The following is a 23627-nucleotide window of genomic DNA, read 5'->3' on the forward strand; positions in this document are numbered from 1 at the left end:
TTAGGAGTACGTAGTCGCCAACGTCAAATTCAAGGGGCTTGCGTCTTCTATCGACGTAACTTTTCTGTCTATCCCTGGCCTTTGCCAAGTGGTCTCGAATCTGGAGGATTTTGTCAGTCGTTTCTTGTAGTAACTCGGGACCGGTTAATTGCGAATGACCGATCTCGTGCCATACAATAGGCGAACGACATCTTCTTCCATATAAAGCTTCGAATGGTGCCATTTATATGCTGGCATGATAGCTGTTGTTGTACGAGAATTCGACTAACGGTAGGTATTTGTTCCAACTACCACCGAAGTCTATGACACACGCTCGGGGCATGTCCTCAAGAGTACGGATCGTTCTCTCAGTCTGTCCGTCGGTTTGAGGATGAAATGCAGTACTTAGGTTAAGCGACGTACCAAGGGCCGCTTGAAACGTTTCCCACAATCGCGAAGTAAACCGAGCATCACGGTCTGAAATGATGTCACGAGGCATACCATGATTACAAATGATCTTGTCGGTGTAGATTCGGCTAGTCGTTCTACCTTGTAGTCTTCTCGTATTGGCAAAAAGTGGGCTGATTTGGTCAGACGATCAACTATAACCCAAATGCTGTCGTGACCTGATGGCGTGGGCGGAAGTTTGGTTATGAAATCCATAGCTATACTCTCCCACTTCCATATGGGGATTGGAGGTTGTTCGAGTAAGCCGGGAGGTCGTTGGTGTTCAGCCTTAACTCTCGCACAAGTCAGGCAACTTCCAACATAAAGAGCGATATCCCTTTTCATACCCGGCCACCAGTACTTGTAACGAAGATCCTGGTACATTTTATCGGCACCGGGATGAATAGAATACCGGGATTTGTGGGCTTCGTTCATGATAATCTTTCGCAAATCGGTCTGCTTAGGGCTCCAAATTCGGTCCAGATAATAGAAAATCCCATCTGCTTTGCTTACAAGCTGAGCTCCATCGTGATAGATTCTCTCTTTCTTCAAAGTGCGTTCGTTAAAACAAGCATGTTGGGCTTCGCGGATGAGAGCTTCGAGGTTATGCTGGGCTTGGGCATTGCGAATACTGAGCAAATAACTCCGTCTGCTAAGTGCGTCGGCTACAACATTTGCCTTGCCTGGGTGATAACGGATCTCACAGTCGTAGTCGTTAAGAAGTTCTACCCATCGGCGTTGACGCATGTTAAGTTCTTTCTGATTAAAGATGTATTGTAAACTCCTGTGATCGGTGAAGATTGTACACTTGGTACCATATAGGTAGTGTCGCCAAATCTTCAATGCAAAAACAACTGCGCCTAGCTCGAGATCGTGGGTTGTATAGTTCTTCTCGTGGATTTTGAGCTGACGAGATGCGTAAGCTATAACCTTGTCCCGTTGCATGAGAACACAACCAAGACCAAGGTTGGAAGCATCACAATAGACAATGAAATCGTTGTTTTCGTCTGGCAATGTGAGAACATAAGCATTGCAGAGCTTGCGCTTAAGGGTTTGAAAGGCAGATTCTTATTCAGTTCCCCAAAAAAAAGACCTGTCTTTATGAGTAAGAGCGGTAAGCGGCACAGCGATCTTAGAAAATCCTTCGATAAATCGTCGATAATAGCCCGCTAGTCCGAGAAAAGAACGAACTTCAGACGGGTTCCTTGGCGTAATCCAGCTCTTAACTGCTTCAATCTTCGCGGGATCGACATGAATACCCTGACTATTCACGATGTGACCCAGAAATTGAACCTCCTCCAACCAGAATTCGCACTTGGAGAACTTGGCGTAGAGTTGGTTCCCCTGGAGTAACTCGAGAACCAAACGTAGATGTTGCGCGTGTTCGGCTTTCGACTTGGAATAAATCAAGACATCGTCGATGAACACGATGACGAAACGGTCAAGGTAAGGTTTACACACGCGATTCATCAGATCCATAAAAACCGCGGGTGCGTTGGTTAGACCAAAATGCATAACAACGAACTCATAGTGGCCGTAGCGAGTGCGAAAGGCGGTTTTGGGTATATCTTCCTCTTGTATGCGTAACTGACGATAACCTGAACGTAAATCGATCTTCGAGAAACACGATGCACCTTGCAGCTGATCAAACAAATCATCGATTCGAGGTAGGGGATAACGGTTCTTGATGGTCAGCTTATTCAATTCTCGATAGTCGATGCACATCCTGAACGACCCATCCTTCTTTTTGACGAAAAGGACTGGTGCGCCCCAAGGAGAGGTACTCGGGCGAATAAAGCCTCTTTCAAGTAACTCCTGGAGTTGGTTTGAGAGTTCCCTCATTTCGGATGGCGCGAGTCGATAAAGGGCTTTGGAAACAGGGTTAGCTCCAGGAATGAGGTCGATACGAAAGTCGATATCACGACTGGGCGGCAGTCCGGGAAGATCATCAGGGAACACCTGAGGAAATTCACGAACCACTGGAACGTCTTTGACTTCAACCTTCGTTTTCTTTTCTTTCTCCGCTACTACAATGTTGGCCAAGAAAGCGTTGTATTCCTTGCGGAGATACTTGCTAGCTTGGACGCATGACATGAGCTTGAAACCTTTTGAAGCTGTTTCACCGTACACACATAATAAATCACCATTCACGAGCGAGAATCGAATCATCTTTTCAAAACACACAACTTCAGCATGGTTTTCGCGAAGAAAGTCCACGCCTACTATGACGTCAAAACTTCCGAGTTGCATCGGAATGAGATCAATTGGGAAGATGTGATTGTTGAGCTCGAGGGTACAATCACGAAGAACAGAGTTAACGGCGACGGTTCTTCCAGTAGCAACTTCGACTTCGAATGATGAGGGGGGATAAGAGCGTTTACGACTAAGGAGCTTCTCGAATTCAAACGACACAAAGCAGTTATCGACTCCAGTATCAAACAAACATGATGCATAAATACCATTCACAAGGAACGTACCATTAACCACGTTGTCAGCCTGGGCTTGACGGGCGTTGATGTTGAAGGTTCTGGCACGGGCTGCTACTGTTGGGGTTCTTGTTTCACAACCCGGTTCGGGCACATGTTTACGAAGTGGTTAGGGTCACCACATGCAAAGCAGACTCGAGCATTGACCGTGAGTGCTTGAGCTGCAGGTTGGCCTTGAGGGGCTGGAAGTAAAGCTTGATGAGCGGCGGCTTGAACTGGGGCTTGACGGGGACCATAGCGACAGTTCGCAGTGAAATGCCCGTAGAGGTTGCAGTGGGCGCAGAAACGACAGGCGATTCCCACCGGATGATGATATGAGCATGTCGGGCAGAGCGGGTGGGGACCTGTGTAAGCGCGCTTGGCTGGCGGCGCATTGACCACTGGAGCTTGTCGGTGGTGAGACTGCTGCTGAGTCTGTACGGCTTGCAGAGGGGCAGCAGTCGTTGTCACAGCACAGTTCTTGTTGCTGGAGCTGTTGTTGTTGTGCTTCTTCTTTCTTCTTGATGACTTGGAGGGTTGAGCAGTGGTGGTGTCGACGGTCGATGTGGCGGTGGCTTGGTGCAGAGACTTGGTATGCTTATCCCAAAAACCAGACTTTACCCGCTTGTCATTGATCTCAGCGGCAAGCAGGTAGGTCTCTTCGATCGATGATGGCTTGGCAGCATGAACGAAATCGGCAACACAATCGGGTAGGGCTCGAATATACTTCTTGATGGCCATGTCTGACGTCTTGACTTAATCGGGACAAATGATGCTGAGTTGTTTAAAGCGTGCAGTCAAGGCAGCGTTATCTCCATCCTTCTGCTTAATGTTCCAAAACTCGTCCTCCAGCTTTTGGCGTTCATGGGGAGGGCAGAATTCGTCCATCATGATGGCTTTCAGCTCCTTCCATGTCAGCTCATAAGCTGCATCATTCCCGTGTTTGTTTCGTTCGGCCGTCCACCAGTCTAGAGCTCGGGACTGGGAGACGCCTGTAGCATTGAGGGTGCGGAGATTTTCTAGACAGCCGCTTTGGCGCAGAGTGACTTCGATAGAATCGAACCGTTGAAACATAGCTGTTGGGCCATCTTCTCCGGTGAATTCCTTTGGTCCGCGTGCCTTGAACTGTTTAAAGCTGAACCTAGTCTTGTTGGTATCCTTAGGAGCATCGATTCGCGACTCCTCAGACGATTTGCTGGCTTTTTCAAAGACATCGCTCACAGCTTTTGCCACACTCTTGGCAATGATAGTAGCGAGACGCCTGTCTCTCTTCTCTTGGCGAGTAAGTGGGGTTCGGTGTCCAGATGACGACATGGTCTGCAATAGACATCGTCGTAGGTCTCAGACACAACAATCGAATCTTACCTCACATGTCTACTACTTACTAAAGCTTAGAATCACGTCGAATCACGCATCACATAATCACATAAACACATTCACAGATTCACATAATCACAGAAGCACAGAAGCACAGAAGCACATAGAGCACAGAATCACGGAAGCACATAAGCACAGACACATTTAATCACAGAGGTAGTCAGAATACAGAAACCTATCATTCAAAGCTTGCGAGTCGTTCGTATATAGCGATCGCGTATAGTATATAGAATAGTATCGTATAATCGCATAGCATGTCGAGTATAGTATAGTATAGCGTATATCGCAGCATAGTATTGTCTAGATTCGTAACGACTTGTTACCGTTTTGAGGTAGAAGAGCAATGCGAATTGTGTGTGTTCGATCGAAGTGATAGCAAAAATCGAACAAATACCAAAATTTAAACACGTAAACAGGTAATTACACATAAAACACATAAAATCAAAGAATCATCAGAGTCTGTGGTTGCGGGCTCAGAATCGAAACACATAAAAATCGGGAAATAGATTGTCTGCGGCTACTAGACATCGACTACCCAAAGCGATTCGACTATTCGCAGTAGACTTGTCGTTACTTTTCGACTTTCGGGATCGCGTTTCTGCCTCGATTCTTGGGCATTCAACGCGTATTCCCTAGGTCATACTTGTGAGTTCAGGTCGTTGGAGTCCGTCGAGGCTTTGGTGAGATGAGCAAAAGTGGGGATAAGTTGCCAAGATTCGGGTTTCACCCCTGGCTTAGCAATTTCTTCCTTGTTTTAGTAAAATTTGAGGAGATTATTCATCAAAATATGGATTCCACTCCTGATTTGGTATAATTCTCCTTGTTCGTTATTGAAAATAATGGGGAAAACGTCGATAAATTGATAAAATCGGCATTGCCCATGTAATTTAGTCGGGAGTTTGCGGTTTTCACACCTAATCCTGACTAAATCGCTTGATTCTATTTAAAAATTTGAGTGCAGTGATAGTGTAGAATAGCAGAATCTAGCACATAAGCTTGGTCTGTTGGTTCCTAACTATAGTCTAGGTCTCTAAGACAACGACCCGGACTAGGTCGTGTCCTGCCTAATTCCCTATAGTTATGGCTCTAATACCAATCTGTCACACCCCAACCGATGGCGGAATCATCGGGGCATGGCACTGAGCGAAACAGATTGTCCAGAAGTTTTCATAACAATTATCATCACTATTCAGTTTAAAAAACACGTCCCATGCCGTGTCCCAAATAACAAACAAATTATTACAGATAACAACTAGTCAAATATTCCGTTTCGACAACTCAGATATAATTAAAACAAATAAATATTGTTCAAATGCTCCTAAAGACCCAGCCTGACAAGATCTACAGACAACTATGCTCTAGTTGCTTTTCCCTGACAGACAACTATTTGTTGGGGGCCTCTAGAGCTTTATTCTAGCCTCGCTTTCCTAGCAAGCAAACATCTTAAACACCTGTCACATACGTTAAAATAAAGTCAATACATATAATGTAAAGGTGAGCATACAAGTTTGATAATAGCATATAGAGTTCGAATAGTTTACGCATAACCAGCACGTACACAGAGGAAAACGAAGCATGTTAATTATCGACATGGACCTATCGATACCAGTGACTGCGGGTTGACCGTCCGAGACGGTTCGCAATACATGATTACCACCATAATCCATGAAAGTAATTGTCCTTAACAACCCCCGTGTGAACGGGTGCTGAGTCCAAACTATAGTACTACGTCGTTAAGGCAGGTAAACAACATTCCACGTGTAAACACAATCAACAAGCATTCATTTAGTCACGTAATACATGCATATTGGTTAGCGTTCAAATAGTTTGAGTAGTGTGATCGTTTGTGTTTTGATATAAGTAGCGTATGTAACACCCAAAAGTGCTAAAAGCAAAAAGGGATCGAGTATACTCACAACGATTGATTGATGGATTGAAGGGAACGCTTGAGAATAGGGTTAGCCTGAACAGTTCGATAGCATAACGATGAATACACGTAGAATGGAAACAAGTGTAAGTGGGTCGAACAGCCTGGTCGATCGAACAGCAGGTTCGGTCGAACGGGTGGTTCGTTCGGCTGGACAATCCGTTCGGGCAGTCCGTTCGGTCGGCCGGTAGGCTCGATCGGCTGGACTGTTCGAGTGGATTGTTTCTTCCTTTGAGTAAGATGTGTTTGTGTATGATGGTTTGACCTTTTGAAGTTTTCGTTGTAGTATTTGAGAACACTGAAGTGTTCTTACCTTTCAGGTCGATCGATCGAACAGTCTGTTCGATCGGCCGGCTTAACCGAACGGTTAGGAACTTCAGTAGTAGTCCTCAACAGGATGTCACTCGATCGAACAGCATACTCGATCGAACAGCATGCTCGGTCGGGTGGCATACCAATACGTCGAACGAATTGAAAATCGATTAAGGATTGAAGCATAGTATCTCATGATCCGATGAGTAATGTTATCAAACAGCTCGTTCGATCGAACATCACCTCGTTCAATACTATACTTCATGAGATTGTCAAAATGTGGGGCCATATGCTAGCCGATCGGCTGGCCTGGTCGATCGGCTGGCGTGTCCGATCGGTTGGGTTGTTCGTTCAAACAGCCTAACCGTTCGGCCAGCATCCTGACCTGGTCGGCCTGTTCGTCTAACACTTGGCTGTTCTGATTATTTGACGTTATATTGAGATAGTTTGACAACGAGCTGAACCATGGAACCTTCGTTCTTACTTGTTTCCCCTGCTCGGACAGGAATCACCCAAGTCCGGCCGGTAAACTGTTCGGAACGGTAGTTTAATGTTTAACCCGAAATCGGTGAACCTCGTTGATAGAATCCGAATCTTGAATCACTCATCCACTAGAATGTTTGGTGAGTTGACTCAAGCTCCGTTTCTACCGGTTTGAAGGCATTGAGTGTAAAAGAGTTGAAAGAAAGTTGGAAATCCTTCTTTCAATCCTTCACCTCATGTAAATGTTTAGATCTTTGATAGATCTTAGCTTGTTTATGTGGAAATCGGTTAGATCCGAACTATTCATGGTGGATTGAGGCCAAAACATGATGTTCTTGAAGAACACCATGATGACATCATCCAAGAATGCTTAGATCTTGATGATTTCACGGTTAGAAATCAAGATTTGAAAGATAGAAAGGTGTAGGAGCATGTTTTGATCAAGAAAATATACGATTTAGGATGAAAACTTACCGGAATTGGAAGAAATCTGAGAAAAGGTGAGGAGCACGAGCTGGTCGGTCAGAGAGTTTCCAAAAGTGGAAAGAATGACAATGACAGCTCTATTTATCGGCTCCAAAAGAGGAAAGGGCTGGCCGATCGGCCAGGCATCCCGATCGGACAGCCTGCTCGATCGGACAGTCTGTCCGATCGGCTGGGCTGTTCGATCGACTGACAGCCTGATCGATCCACAGCCTGGTTCGAGTGTTCGGTGCGACGATTTTCGATATTTCGGTTTCGATTGAAGATGATATGAGTACGGGAGAGTTTCCTATTCAAATTACTTTCAGTCCCAACTACTATATCTAACATACAATCACCTATATTTCATCCTATCCTTACGTTACCATTCGTCGTAATTCGATTTCGATTGCATTCGATTTGAGTTTCGAGTTTTGATTCGAGTTTCGATTGATTTGATTGATCACCCCACAAAACATAAAGTAAACACGCACAGGTAACACATAAGGCACACACACACGTATAACAACAACCAAGTTCGTGTAATTCGAGATTCGAGTTCGATGGTAGTTAGATCGGTTTGATTACTGATTGATTAACTTTATAGCATTGTTACTTCCTACTATTCACAGTCGTAAATCGGGTTGCGTCGATCAAACATTCGATTACTTCGATTCTTTCTTGATTACAACACTTACTCCACATAATACAATAAAACATAAAATAGACTAATTATTGTCAAAGAAGTCAAAGTTGACTGGGACTTTGACTTTAACCGTGACATTCGAAAACACGGGGTGTTACAGTAGCTCTGATACCACCTTCTGCCGCAACCCCCGTCCCCTAACTACCCGGGAACGGGCGGCCGCGGCCAGTTTCAGTGGTATCGGTGTTTATCAGTTTGGCAGCGGAATTTACATCAGGACCGTAGTTAGGAAATATTTTATCAGAGTAAAATACCACACTTTTATAATATTAAACATATGGGAGGATCCCAAGTTTCCAGTACACACATTTTCAGAGGGATAAACCCTATTTTATATAAATAAAAACATCTCTTTATTTAGGTAACTTTTATAGCCACTTTTCCAAGCCTTCAGTGCTGTCCAGCTGGCTTCTATTTGGCTTTCACATTTTGTTACCTGAAATGCGTTTAAAAACATTTTGTCAATGGGAAATACTGGTGAGTGAATCCCGGTTTAATCAAGACAGGTAAAACCGTTTACAGCATTGAGGGCGGTCGCGCAATTACATTTGTTTAGCATTCTACCTTAATTACCACCCACGGTACTGTCAACCCGACTTGTGGTCATGTTACTACTCACAGTGTAGTAACAAATTTTGTCACACCCCCAAAATCCACACGCGGAGTACCACCGCTTGGAGGCGTGACATGACCAGGATCAAGCCACCAATCATATTGAACATATCATTTAAATATTAAAAGTAATCATTACAACCCGTCACAATATAACTGGTGTTCAATAAAAACATAATTTAAGTAGCGGAAGCATAATATGAAAACCCAATGTAATCAACAAGTTCAATTGTTTAAATGTTTAACATGGCATCCTCGATCCATGCTCCACAACGACCTGCTCCTCCCTGTGCAAGCTCCATATGTACCTAAGGTCCTGCAAGGCATGCAGCAGAGAGTCAACAACTAGTTGAGCGAGTTCACAGTTAATAGTTCAGTAATCGTAATAGTATAGTAAGCCTTGTGTTCGTTCATTAAGTCAGGTATCGTATTAGTTCGTATCGCGGCCCTCTAGGCATGTATGCGAAGATTAGGGGAAGTTTCCCAAGTATTCTAGACTAGGTATATTTGTATCGCGGCCACCCGACATGTGTGCGAAGTTTAGTGTATAGTTCGCGGCCTTCCTAGGCATGTGTGCGAAGATTAGTCATATTATCGCGGCCAACCCCGGCGTGTGTGCGAAGATCAGTTCTATAAGTATCACTAGTCTAGTCGTATCTTATCAATAACCCTTCCTCACCCGAGGACCATGTAACTAAGTTCCATAAGCTAGGTAAGTACAAGTAAATAATCCAAACCCATTCCCACCCTGGGAACCCCATGCCTTGGCTGTGTGAACTCACCTTGGTTTGCTCGGTATGCTAAGTATGTGCTCAAAGTAAATCAATCACGTCCTAAAGTATGCACGTATACAATAATCAGTTTATGTCCAAGTTGTCCACGCATAGGTATAATCACAGAGGTACTAAGCATGTATCCAATATCATATAAGTCAGGCATATCACTTAACAGCAGTTAATCAATCCAGTTAACTTCTAACAGAGTTAAATCAGGTTACTGTGCAAATTATCCAAATCGGCGAAACACAGATTGGCGAAACACATTCTGTTTTGTCGTGATCTCCTTTGGCGAAACACATTCTGTTTCCTCGTTCACCCCTTTGGCGAAACAAAGTTCATTTTCGTCAATTACCCTTGGCGAAACACCCCATCTGTTTCGCCAACAATTCCGTTTTGTGAGCCAGCTTCAGTTACGTCAATTAACATCAGTTACAAACTTTACACAGAAACCCTAATCATTCTAGCAGCCGTCATGCTATCCTCGATCATCATCAATCACAGATCATTATACACGGATCATAGAGAAATCATTCAACAATAATTATCAAATCAATAACATAATCATCACGGTTCTTAACGTCTAGCATGAACCCTAGTTTAAGTGTACCACAAATCGATTAGCATAACACATCACCTCAACGAACCCTATTAACATGCTATCATGCATTCGGATAACACAAGCAACATTCAAATATGGCTGTTCCCAAGCATCATACAATCTAGTTCATCATCAACAAACAAGCTGCATCTCAATATATAGAAGTTGTAACCGATTAAATCATACGTTACGAATCCAGAATCATCACACGCATATACTCATATTTGATCCAGAAATCAAGCATAAACACAACATGTATGAAGAAATCAAAGAACAAAGAAACCGATTAAACGAACACGCACTAACCGAGATATCCGGGTTGATAGTTTAATCGCTAAAGGCCTGGGGAAAAATACACACAGTTGCCGTCACACTTGAGAGGAAATTTTAGGGTTCCATGTTTGCAAAAGTGTGACAAATTGAGCTGTTCCGTAAAACTTATACGCGTTTAAGTGTTTTGGGCCCTTACTGGGCTTGGCGGAACTGACGGGCCGGCGAAACAGCCTGTTTCGTTGAGATGGAAATGACGAAACAGACTTCTGTTTCGTCGGGTTTGGTTTTGGCGAAACAACTCTGTTTCGTCGAGATCCTTTCATGTGTTTAACAGTTAAGGTTTTTCAACAGATTTCATGTTATACAATCAAACACATAATCATGCAAACACAATACGTTTTATTATAACACGAAGTGTACAATTACAAGTCAAACAAGTCAAACAACTAAACGGTCAAAGTCAACGGGCATTAAATGCAAAAGTGAAAGTCGGAAACTCGAGTTGTCACAAATTTTGTATACAAAACCCCAACATACCGACGATAATTGTAGAATACAAATACTCAATCACTGTTTAATATAATGTAAATCATTTGAGATTTTGTAAAAACAGTTTGCAAAAAGGAGATTACTCACATTGCTATCGTAGGGTTTTCCTTTGTGATTTCCTACTGATTATCTATTAATTACACAATGTACACGCGTTAGTATTATAACCCAATATTTACATTAGTAATACCCTCCCCGAGACAGAATTCCAACGACTACGTCGGGCAGAACCTCGACAACCGTTACGGAATCCTAGATCAATCGTGCAGCGTATCTAATACGTAACCCGGGGTTATGATACTTACAACGAGGCAGAACTTCGTTATTTAGGGGGTATAATGCCCGGAGATTATGCTTATACTACAGAAATTTAGAGAGAGAATTCGTTTTTGAACATCGGAAACTGAAGGCCGATGCTCCCAATTTATAGGAGCTGATTTCAAGTTCCTCGCGGCCCGCGTAAGCCGAAGGCTTAGCCTTCGCGGCCCGCGATGTAGAGTATATAGGGTTTAGCTTGGCCCGGTCATTGGACTAGACTCGACACGATCTCGACACGTGGCAGGCCAGGGTGTCGCCCTGACTTTCAGCTGTCGCGCCCTGCGTAGCCAGAAGACATGGTCTTCGCGGCCCGCGAGCTCCTATATTTTCTTGTTTTTATTTTATTCTTAATTATATAAGACTATTTTGGGTCATTATTCGTATACGGGGTGTTGGAAATAATTTTTGGAGGGTTGCTATAGATATAGCCCATTGGCACCTGTTGGTGCAGTCATCTGTCGTCTTCGTCTTATGTCGAGTCTCGGTCTCGTTGCGGATCTGATCAAGTATGATGTCATCATGTTTAATGATGACATCACACTTGTGACATCATCATAATATGATCATTATTAAAGGAACAACAAAACGACAAGATGCAATATGATTAAATGGTTAATAATTGTGGCAGTTTGTTACTATTGGACCATTTGAGGGTCCAATGAGAGCCCACCAAAAGATGGCCCCATGAGGTGATAGTATTTGAAGAATCCAAGAGTTTGAAGACTACCGTTTGAAGTGTAAGCATTCTTGACCGTTTGAAGACAAGCCCACCGTTTGAAGCCTAAAGTTTGAAAGTCTCCGTTTGAAACATGTGGCTGTTTAAACTGTGTCGTTTGAATTGTTAACCGTTTGAGATGTTTCAAACGGATAGGATATACTATAAATAGGATGTTGTCAAGTTCATTTGTAACGGTCAGGCAAAACAATACCGAGGTGCTGCCGGTATTTCCTCTCGCTGTAATCATTGTCAATCGAATATAAAAGAGGATTAAAATGTATTTCAAGCTGTGTACACGTCCGTTTCTTAGTTTCCGCCTCTGAAACGTACGAGAGCTCTTCCGAACGACTCATTCGGGTCGAAAACGATCTTACAGCACCCATACCCCCTACCACAAAATTTTTGCTGTCTAACCCCCAACAAATGCGAAACGCTGCAATCTTATCCCCTGACACTCAACTCTGTCAAGTCAACGTTTGTTTGACTATTAATAATGTAGAAAAGTCGCTTTTGCCCCTATCTTATTAAAATTATATAAAAAATCAAGAATCAACCAAATTCATTACCAATATTTACAAATCCATTACATCAAGTTCATCATCATCAGTTCATTCTTCATTCCAATATTTACAAACCATTCCCATATTCATACTCTCAAAACAAATAACTCAAATCTACTAGCAAATGAAAAACAAATTGATATGTATCAAAAGCTATTACCGGTGGAAATTCAATATCTCAAAAACAAGAGACCTTTCAGATATGTATAAACCTCTCTCTCTAAAACCACTGCCACTATCAACTCCACCAGTCACCACCACCTTCCCCCTTTTGACCACCAACACCGTTAACTGCACCACCAACTCCTTCCCCCTTCTGACCACCGCCGCCGTCAACTCACCACCAACTCCTACCCCCGTCTGACCACCGCCACCATCAACTCCACCACCATCTCATTCTCCTCTTCTGACCACCGCCACCATCAACTCAGCCACCACCTCTGATGCGTGCTAGTGTGTATATAATTTAGATGTATATTTAAGCCCTTTTTACACTTTTAGCCAAGTTTTAAATTTATAAAACACGATATTCACTAACACTAAACACACATATGGGCAAGTGCACCCATCGTGGACGTAGTATAGTGTTGGTAAGATACCGAGGTCGTCCAAGGACACAAGAGCTTTTAATACCGGTTTATCCTCAACGTCTAATCAAATCAAAAAGTGAGAAAAATGTTTTAAACTAAGAAAGATAAAAACTAACTAAATGCTGAAAAATAAAATAAAATAAAAACAGATAGACAAGATGAATCACTTGGATCCGACACGTGTATTAGTATAACCTTTGATTATTTTTGCACTTTTGCACTTGTTTAAGAGATTATCTTAGTTATTGTAGTAGGCCCCTCTTTTGAAGGCGACGTTACCCTCAACCCAGTAGTTTGAGTCAGCAAGGATACAATCCTAAAGGGTCGGATTATTGAAAGATAATGAATTAAGTTATTAATGCGAATTGTGGTAGGCCCCGCTTTCGGCGGTGACGTTACCCTCGGCTAAGTAGTCTGAGTCAGCAGGGATACAGTCCTAAATAGCCGGGTTATAGTATTAATAATAGTTAACTTATGAGGGGGTCAAAGAGTTTGGATCCCCGCCATCCAATACCTATGGGCATTGAAGGAGATCCTACTAAATTTGACCCAGGTCCCAAGCAGAACCTCTAAACGCTGAACAAGGGCAAGACCCTTACCAAACCGTTCCCTTAACCCCCGACCAGGTAGCCAACATACCTCCATATAGACCGTGGAGATATGAATGGTGAAAATCTTTTATTTTATATAGACAGTAAAATAATGCCAAGACACCACAGACAAACGATAAGGAAAGATCACCTTCAACATAAGCAACTAGTTATTAAAGTCATTAATACAAAACCAGATAAAAAGTGCAAAAGATTGAAAATAAAAAGTATTATACTAAACACTTGTCTTCACCAAGTGATGTAAGAGACTTAGGCAAACATGGCCTTGATTGTCAAGAACTCTTACGATCAATCTTGAATCCCGAGACGACTCACACACTCTACGATGGACAATGGATGATGGTGGTGGATGATGGTGTTATGGTGGTGGTGGGTGGTGGATGAAGTGTGAGAGAGGTGGTGTGCCAAGGAATGAGTTGAAATGAAGCCAAGCACTCCTATTTATAGGCTGAACAGAAGCCTGGGCACGGCCCCGTGTCCGCTGGACACGGCCCCGTGCCCGTCTGACACTCTCTCTCTTCATTAATTGTAATTCTCAATTACAATAAATGCACCTGCAGCACTCTGACCACGCCCCCGTGTCCGCTGGGCACGGCCCGGTGGTGGGCAATAGAAGCTTCTACCACTTTGTCTTTTGTGCCAGGGCTGACCATCCTGGACACTGCCCCGTGCTCGCTGAGTACGGCCCCGTGTTGAGCTGGACACGCCCCGTGTCCGCTGGACACAGCCCCGTGTTCAGCTGGGCACAGCCCCATGCTCAGCTTTCTTCTTGTTTTTGCTTTGGGAGATGCTGTCGAGGAGTCGGGCATGCCACGTTTCTTCCTTTTCTTTGTATTTATGTTGGATTTAGCTGCATTTTTGCTTCTTTTGTTCATTTAAGCTCTTTTAACCCTGAAAATACAAAAGGAAGACAAAAGCACACTTTTTCCAACATTGGTACTTAAAAAGGGTTAGTTTTATGCCTCATTTGATGTAATTTATATGTTGCATTTTACTCACATCAAATACCCCCACACTTGAATCTTTGCTTGTCCTCAAGCAAAACTCTTTAATATGTGGCTTACACTCCCAAATGGAATGGGTAGAAGAGAAGGTTTTGGGCTTGTCTTTGAGTGTCGGGAATCCAAGATCTTTATTGGGTTTTATTTTTATACTATTTACAATCCTATTCGTTATGATTTATTTATAACGTTTCATAAGATAAATTACTTATTTGGGCATAACATGCCTCTTTAAAATTTCATTTATATACAAGTTCACATACCTCACAGGGGATCACTCAACACTCGGCCGAAGGTGTATTTTTAGTGAATCGCTCGAGAGCGACATGGAACTTACTCCTACCATAAGCTTGCCAAGCAATCAATCCTCCTCCTTTTTAACTATATACCTTTGTAAATATCAAGAGGACTTTTTGGGGGAAGGGTTAGGCTTGGGTTAAAGGTAGGTGGTTGGGTTAGTGGTTAGTAGAAAAGGGCGAAAAGCGTAAAAAGCGTCGGTTTTCGTAAGACTTTTTTGTTTGTTTTTTTTTTGTAACTTTTTATTTTGATGAAGCACTTATTCAAACAAAGTTCTTTTTGATAGACTTGTTTGTTTATTTGTTTTGGCTTCATTATCATCATCATTTTTTTCTCTTTTTTTTTAAGTCATAAGAAAAACCGCGCTTTGTTACTAAAATAAAGGGTTTAAAATGAAAAAGGGGTTTTGGTGGGAAAAAGGGTGTTTGTTTTGGGTTAAGAAATGAAAAGGTTTAGGCTCAAAGGGGTTAACTAGGGGGATTTTGGTTAGGTGATAAAAAAAAAGAAAAATAATGGTGTTGAAATAAAAAGGGTTAGTCCTAATGCCTCCATCATTTACTTACTCGGGTTTAAGTTGGTAAGGACCGGGAATGTATCGTCGTGGCAAGTTCTAGAGTTGTAAGAAACCAAGCGGCTATTCACACAAGAAACGAAAAATGAGCATTTAATCTAAAGATGTGTATTTATATGCTCAATAAAGGCTCAAAACTCACTTATTGTGGGAATGGGTTTATAATGTGATGAAGTATATATAATTGAATTTTAACTAGATTTGTCATGCCTTTTCATAATTTTCTTATGTTGGTTCTTTTTATCACGACGTTATCGGTTGTAAATTTATAAAAATATAACCTTTTTAGAACTTGTTTTTCCCAAATTAAACCAAGACAAGTAAAAAAATGAAAAGTTTTTGAAAAAAATTGGGGTGATTAGCGGTTCCAATAGAGTTTTGTGTAAGGCTTGTTATTAGGACTTGCAAAATTCAAGGTTTTAGCATCCCCCCACACTTAAATTACACATTGTCCTCAATGTGTCCCAAAAAGAGGTTTTTTGGTTGATTAAAATGTGTAAAAGTGGGTTAAAAACAAGATTTTATGGTACTGGGTAGCTGAACACGGGGTGGTGTTAGCTGAGCACGGCCCTGTGTCCAGACTGCCAGTACCAAAAGTAAACAGAAGGCTGGGCACGGGGGCGTGTTCAATGAGCACGGCCCCGTGTCCAGGTACCTGAACTGGGTATTTCTGCAGAGTTTTGGGCACTGGGGCGTGTTGGGTGAGCACGGCCCCGTGCTGAACTTGCTGTAATGAAGAAAAATCGTCGGAAGGCTCTGTTTTTATGTATGGGGTGTTGGTTCAAGCTTCCCTTAGCATCCTTCACCATCCCGAGTGTGTTTTATTCCTGAAAATTAAAAACTAAACTAGAAAACATAAAAGTTAATCTAAACTAAACTACGGATAGTTCCGCGGAATGCCTCCGTGGTACGCCACGTTTATAAGGGTCCTTGGCTAGACCCTCCTTATCGGGTGGTTCTGGCTCATCTTTAATTAGGGGGTCATTATTGCCAAAAGGATATTTCATTGAGCGCTCAAGATCTATGCTCCTTTTGAATGCCCCTAACTGAAGAGGTAGATTGTTGAATTTCCGGTTTTTCAAAGCTTTATGAATTTGTGCAAAAGGTTTTCCCAAGACTAAAGGAGCGTCATCGAGGATGACAAAGTCGGTTGGGATTACCATTTGATTTGTTTGAACCAAAACATCTTCAACTACACCGATTGATTTTATCACTTTTCGATCGGATAGAAAAATGGGTATTTGAAGTGGAGTAAAGTTACTAATACTTAATTTTTCAAAAATGTAGTTAGGCATTATGTTAACACAAAGATCTTTATCAATGGTGATATTGCTAATAAATGAATTTTGAAAAAAACATGGAACCGGTGTAATGTTAATTTCAAAAGGGTCTTCTTTTATTAGCGAGGTTTGATCATTAGTTAACTTAACACTTACTAATTCTTTGATTTTAGCACTAGTGTTTAGCTCTTTTAAAAACTTGGCATGAGGGGTTACTAAACAATGATTTTCGAAAGTAGGTGACAAGAGATTAATTTCTTCAAAATTAGACTCTTCTTGTAATTTAACGTTATCGGACTCACCTTTTTCGTTGTTTAACTCATGTGTCGGTTTTTCACTTTCTTGTTCTTCCATTTTTACATTTTCAACTATCTCTACGTTATTATTACAATTTAATTCTTCTCTTGCGCGGGACTCCTCTTCCCTTGCGCGAGATTCTTTCATGTAACGTTCGATAGTTTTAATGTGTTCTAATATCCTATTGGTCACTTCGGTGAGAGAAAAAGAATTTGGATCCTCAAAGCTTGAATCCGGTTGTTCGATCCTTGGCTCCTCATAATACTCATATGAAGTAGATGGTTCACACCATTGTTCTTCATTGTAAGTATATGATGGATAAGGGTCGAAACTTTGTTCTTCATAGTACTCATATGAGGTGGGTTGTTCGCGCCATGGTTCCTCATAATAAGAGTATGAAGGTGGTGGCTCATATCTTGAATCTTCAAAGTATGAGTATGAAGGCTCATAACTTGGTTCATCAAAATATGAGTATGAGGGAGGAGGTTCATACCTTTGGTCTTCATAGGATGTATATGAAGTTGACGGCTCGTACCTGGGCTCCTCATAGTAGTTGTATGAATTGGATGGTTGATATGAGTTATTATATTGAACCGGGCGTGTGTTACGACAATTAGTGCAATAATTACCCCTATAATCATCCTCATCATAGGTGTAGTTGTAGCCTCTTGAGTATTGATCCATAAGAATCACTCAACAGACCACAACTGAGTCTCGGCACAAGAAAACAAAAATAAAGACGGAAACAGAAGCTGGACACGGCCCCGTGTTGGGTGAACACGGCCCCGTGGTCAGGGTCTGTATCTGGGCGTTTTAATTAAAGTTACTGGTCACGTTGAGCACGGGGGCGTGTTCAGCGAGCACGGCCCCGTGGTCAGACTCTGTATCTGGGTATCTAACTAAAAATATGCAGCACGGGGGCGTGTTCAGCGAGCACGGCCCCGTGTTCAGGCTACTGTAAATGCAAACTAAACTAAAATGCAGAAAAATGTACGCGCGTTTTTGAAAAAGTTTTGAAAAACTGATTAGGCCGTCGATTTTAAGCTTTCTTAAAATCCTTGTGTCCCCGGCAACGGCGCCAAAAACTTGATGCGTGCTAGTGTGTATATAATTTAGATGTATATTTAAGCCCTTTTTACACTTTTAGCCAAATTTTAAATTTATAAAACACGATATTCACTAACACTAAACACACATATGGGCAAGTGCACCCATCGTGGACGTAGTATAGTGTTGGTAAGATACCGAGGTCGTCCAAGGATACAAGAGCTTTTAATACCGGTTTATCCTCAACGTCTAATCAAATCAAAAAGTGAGAAAAATGTTTTAAACTAAGAAAGATAAAAACTAACTAAATGCTGAAAAATAAAATAAAATAAAAACAGATAGACAAGATGAATCACTTGGATCCGACACGTGTATTAGTATAACCTTTGATTATTTTTGCACTTTTGCACTTGTTTAAGAGATTATCTTAGTTATTGTAGTAGACCCCTCTTTTGAAGGCGACGTTACCCTCAACCCAGTAGTTTGAGTCAGCAAGGATACAATCCTAAAGGGTCGGATTATTGAAAGATAATGAATTAAGTTATTAATGCGAATTGTGGTAGGCCCCGCTTTCGGCGGTGACGTTACCCTCGGCTAAGTAGTCTGAGTCAGCAGGGATACAGTCCTAAATAGCCGGGTTATAGTATTAATAGTAGTTAACTTATGAGGGGGTCAAAGAGTTTGGATCCCCGCCATCCAATACCTATGGGCATTGAAGGAGATCCTACTAAATTTGACCCAGGTCCCAAGCAGGACCTCTAAACGCTGAACAAGGGCAAGACCCTTACCAAACCGTTCCCTTAACCCCCGACCAGGTAGCCAACATACATCCATATAGACCGTGGAGATATGAATGGTGAAAATCTTTTATTTTATATAGACAGTAAAATAATGCCAAGACACCACGAACAAACGATAAGGAAAGATCACCTTCAACATAAGCAACTAGTTATTAAAGTCATTAATACAAAACCAAATAAAAAGTGCAAAAGATTGAAAATAAAAAGTATTATACTAAACACTTGTCTTCACCAAGTGATGTAAGAGACTTAGGCAAACATGGCCTTGATTGTCAAGAACTCTTACGATCAATCTTGAATCCCGAGACGACTCACACACTCTACGATGGACAATGGATGATGGTGGTGGATGATGGTGTTATGGTGGTGGTGGGTGGTGGATGAAGTGTGAGAGAGGTGGTGTGCCAAGGGATGAGTTGAAATGAAGCCAAGCACTCCTATTTATAGGCTGAACAGAAGCCTGGGCACGGCCCCGTGTCCGCTGGACACGGCCCCGTGCCCGTCTGACACTCTCTCTCTCTTCATTAATTGTAATTCGCAATTACAATAAATGCACCTGCAGCACTCTGACCACGCCCCCGTGTCCGCTGGGCACGACCCGGTGGTGGGCAATAGAAGCTTCTACCACTTTGTCTTTTGTGCCAGGGCTGACCATCCTGGACACTGCCCCGTGCTCGCTGAGCACTGCCCCGTGTTGAGCTGGACACGCCCCGTGTCCGCTGGACACAGCCCCGTGTTCAGCTGGGCACAGCCCCATGCTCAGCTTTCTTCTTGTTTTTGCTTTGGGAGATGCTGTCGAGGAGTGGGGCATGCCACGTTTCTTCCTTTTCTTTGTATTTATGTTGGATTTAGCTGCATTTTTGCTTCTTTTGTTCATTTAAGCTCTTTTAACCCTGAAAATACAAAAGGAAGACAAAAGCACACTTTTTCCAACATTGGTACTTAAAAAGGGTTAGTTTTATGCCTCATTTGATGTAATTTATATGTTGCATTTTACTCACATCAACCTCCTTCATATTTCAAACCCTAACCCTAGCCGCCTACGATGGCGAATGTGTACCTGTTCCTGTTCCAAACCCTACGTGGTCGTAGTTTGTAGAGAGAGCAAATGATGGGGTTTTTATAGAGAGAAACATATCTGATTTAAGGGTAAGAACAATCTCCCCAACTTGATCCATGAAGAAATTTGAAGTCATAATTGATGGTTTTTCCTCACCCTCATATTGGGTATTTGCTGGAGAATCATCAACATCACTTGAACAATCTGTGCTTCTCTGCATGTCACAAGGTTTTGTTTGATTATAGAAATAATGGGAATTTGTGAAATGGAGGGTTTTTATCCAGATTTCTTGAATCTATGAGCTAGAAGAAGAAGAAGAAGAAGATTGGAGATGTTATTATTTGAATAATGGAGCTGTTGTTTGTTGACAGGGGGGATTGCGGATTTACAGATTTCTTGAATCTGTGAGCTAGAAATAGAAGAAGAAGAAGATTGAAGATGTTATTGTTTGAATAAGAAGATTAAAGATGATTCTAGATGGTTAATTAATAATAATAATAATAATAATAATAATAATAATAATAATAATAATAATAATAATAATAATAATAATAATAATAAATATGGGAGATTACAAAAACACCTTTACCTATAACAGTCAAGCAACTGTTGACCGTTAAGAGGGTCCAATATTGCAGCGTTTCGTATTTGTTGGGGGGTTAGACAACAAAAATTTCGTAGTAGGGGGTAAGGATGCCAATGAACTATATCTCCAAAGGGTAAAATTGCAGTTTACTCAACATAAAATCTTTCTCATGAAGATTTTTTATTTGTATTTTTGAAAAAGAATGACGTTAAGATAAGATAAGATAACTAAACATGTTTTTGAGATGGTAATTGGTGCTCTTTATGTAGTCAATATGTGTGGTATTGATAAATGATAATGTGTACTTTTAAAGAAACCAACTTACTATAATGAATCAAATATATTAATTAACTTTATTTTTGTTTATTTCGATTTGACAGTTTTCTAATTATATATCAATAATTAGCTTGATAAGAATTTTGAAGGCATATTTCATTACAAAAGGTAGACAAATTCACGACTTTAATGGTTAATAACTTATATTCACGACTTTAATGGTTAATGTTTGATACTACAACGAAACTGAGTTAGAATAAATCAGATCAAATTAACTAAGTATAGTCTTTACGTGTGTGTGAATAAGTACGCATTTAAAAGTGAAAATATAACTAATAATAAAGTTATAAAAGTCAGACAAACGTGTATGAGATAGATACTTCAAATGCTTGAATCCTCTATTTACAACACCTCTTGTTGCTATGTCCGGATCCCGGAGGATCTCTAAGCACCACATTGGCACGACTGTTAGTATGCTTTCCCACCTTATTGCCTCGAGCATGCGAAACCACTCTCTTTTATACAAGTGATTTCCTAACTACTAGTACGACCAAAATGCACTGTTTTGACTTTAAGCGATTGTCTCACTATGCTCAAACGTCACCATCCCCTTTCCCATAACTCAAGAGTTGACTCTAGAAACAACTGTTTTCCGTTAAACTCTCTTTCAATAGTATAGACTCATAAATAACCATTACCTTCATCTATATCGTTTGGTCAGCTTTACCACCTACTCAGTAACTAACAAAATTAAAACTCAACTATATAAAAAGTGTGAACTTTCTATTTTGTTACGAAATTTGTAGGTTTTATTTAGAGTTTTATTATATTACATTACATTACATTTTAGTTTAAAGTTTAATTTAATTTAATATTATTATTATAATATAATAATTATTATTATTGAATACCTAAATTTATTACCCTTTTATTAAAATTAAAAATAAATAAAAAACATAGTTTAGAGCTCGTGACGAGGGGCTTCGCCGTTGAAGCTAGCAAAACACAAACCCATCTCTCTCTCTTTCGACTTTCATCTTTCCCCTTCCTTCATTCCGTCTCTCTCGCTCTTCTTCAATCTCCCCCAAATCCTCCAACAAATCTCACTTATCCTCCCTTCGATTCACTCTCCCCTCACACACACAGATCTATATCTCTATCCTCTTATCCAATTCTTCTTCCCCAATTCCTCTCACTAAAAGCCCTAATTCCAATTCACCCCCCTCCCCACATATCCATCTGCTCATTTAACCTAATCTCTACTGACGTTTTTGTTCTTCGATAGCCGATCTGGAGGCCTTCAGGTGCGTACTGTCTTCATGATCGATCATTTCATCCACCTAGGGTTTAGAATTTAGGAAAGGGGATCGGAAAATTGGATACTTTAATTGATTGTTCAAGTTGCACCTAGGTTTTGATTGTCATCATGGAAGACAGCTGTTATGTATTGGCGGTTGGAAGATGAGCTGTGGCACGTGTGGCCTTGTTTCACTGTATGTATGTTTCTAAGTTATCATGTTTGGTGTACCTATTTGATTGTTATTGTAAATTAGAAGGATGTTTGAATGCTATTATTGCTTTGATTTGGTTTATATGGGAATTTGTTGTTACAGTTTGGTTTATATGCATTAGTTTTTTATATGCTATGTTAATTAATATGTTTTTTTCTTGATTTGAGTTTACTGGATAGCTAGGTTAATGCATAACATGAGATTTTGTTATAGTTTTGTGGTTGTGTTTGAACTGTATTAGCTCTTTGGATCATCCACTGATTTAGTTAGAGATAGTTTTTGGTAACTTTGCTGTTTGTTTTCAGTGGTGGCTTTATTTGACTATTGATTTCGCGAAGTTAGGTGGAACCGTTGATAGTCAGGTTATGCTTTCTTGGTGAATTGTTTTTCACATCTTGCATAATATGTGTGATTGTGTGCGCGTGTGTGAATCTAAAGTAAACTTCTTTTTCTGGTGGCACAGTTGAATCTCAGAATCTAGTTAAAAGCAATATATTGTTATTGTGTAGATGCTTACATGCTTTATGAATTTATGTTTTTTCTATGTATGTGTTGAGTTATTTTTTTATTGGTTTATGTTTCAGCACCTAAGTTTAGCCTCGTCAACTATATATATTGCCTGTATTGTTGTTAATATTGTCGACTGATAATCTAGTTATCTCAGTTTTTTTATTCTTCATCTAGGTTAGTTAACATGAGTACATGACCTCCTCCACTGGTTTACTATGGTTTATTTTTTGCAGGTTGATTGAATAATTAGTGTTGGTGACTGGGCTTTGTATAAGCCACCCTTCGATTCTCTTCCGTTTGTTGGAAGAATTTGTAAATTAATCAAAGGAAAGGAGAATATTTAAGTCTGTGTGGCTTGGCTTTACTGACCTGCAGAAATAAAGTTTAAAGAAGGCGCTTTACTGAAAGCGGAAATAACCGAGGTTTTTACTCTTTCCACAAGGATGATATACATGTTGCATCATTACTCTATGCTTGTAAAGTCACATCTTTTCATAAATTTTTTATTTGTGTGCAGTTTTAGTGTATGATTGTGAGAGTGAGTGTTTATGGTGGTTAACTGACAAGAGATATACTAAAGTAAGTATAAATGTTCAATTTTTGTCTAGCTTTATATTACCTTATC

General features: G+C 40.9%; 1 protein-coding gene across 1 annotated transcript in view; it reads left to right on the forward strand.

Moving 5' to 3' along the window:
- Positions 1-23627, forward strand: part of LOC110926467 — a 44425-nt gene that overhangs the window by 16528 nt on the left and 4270 nt on the right. The window contains exon 2 of the mRNA XM_022170229.2: positions 23520-23581. Coding sequence (XP_022025921.2) covers positions 23520-23581 — 62 coding nt within the window. The remainder of the gene's footprint in view (positions 1-23519; positions 23582-23627) is intronic.

This window comes from Helianthus annuus, chromosome 17 (genome assembly GCF_002127325.2).
Source record: "Helianthus annuus cultivar XRQ/B chromosome 17, HanXRQr2.0-SUNRISE, whole genome shotgun sequence".
NCBI classification, from domain to species: Eukaryota; Viridiplantae; Streptophyta; class Magnoliopsida; order Asterales; family Asteraceae; genus Helianthus; species Helianthus annuus.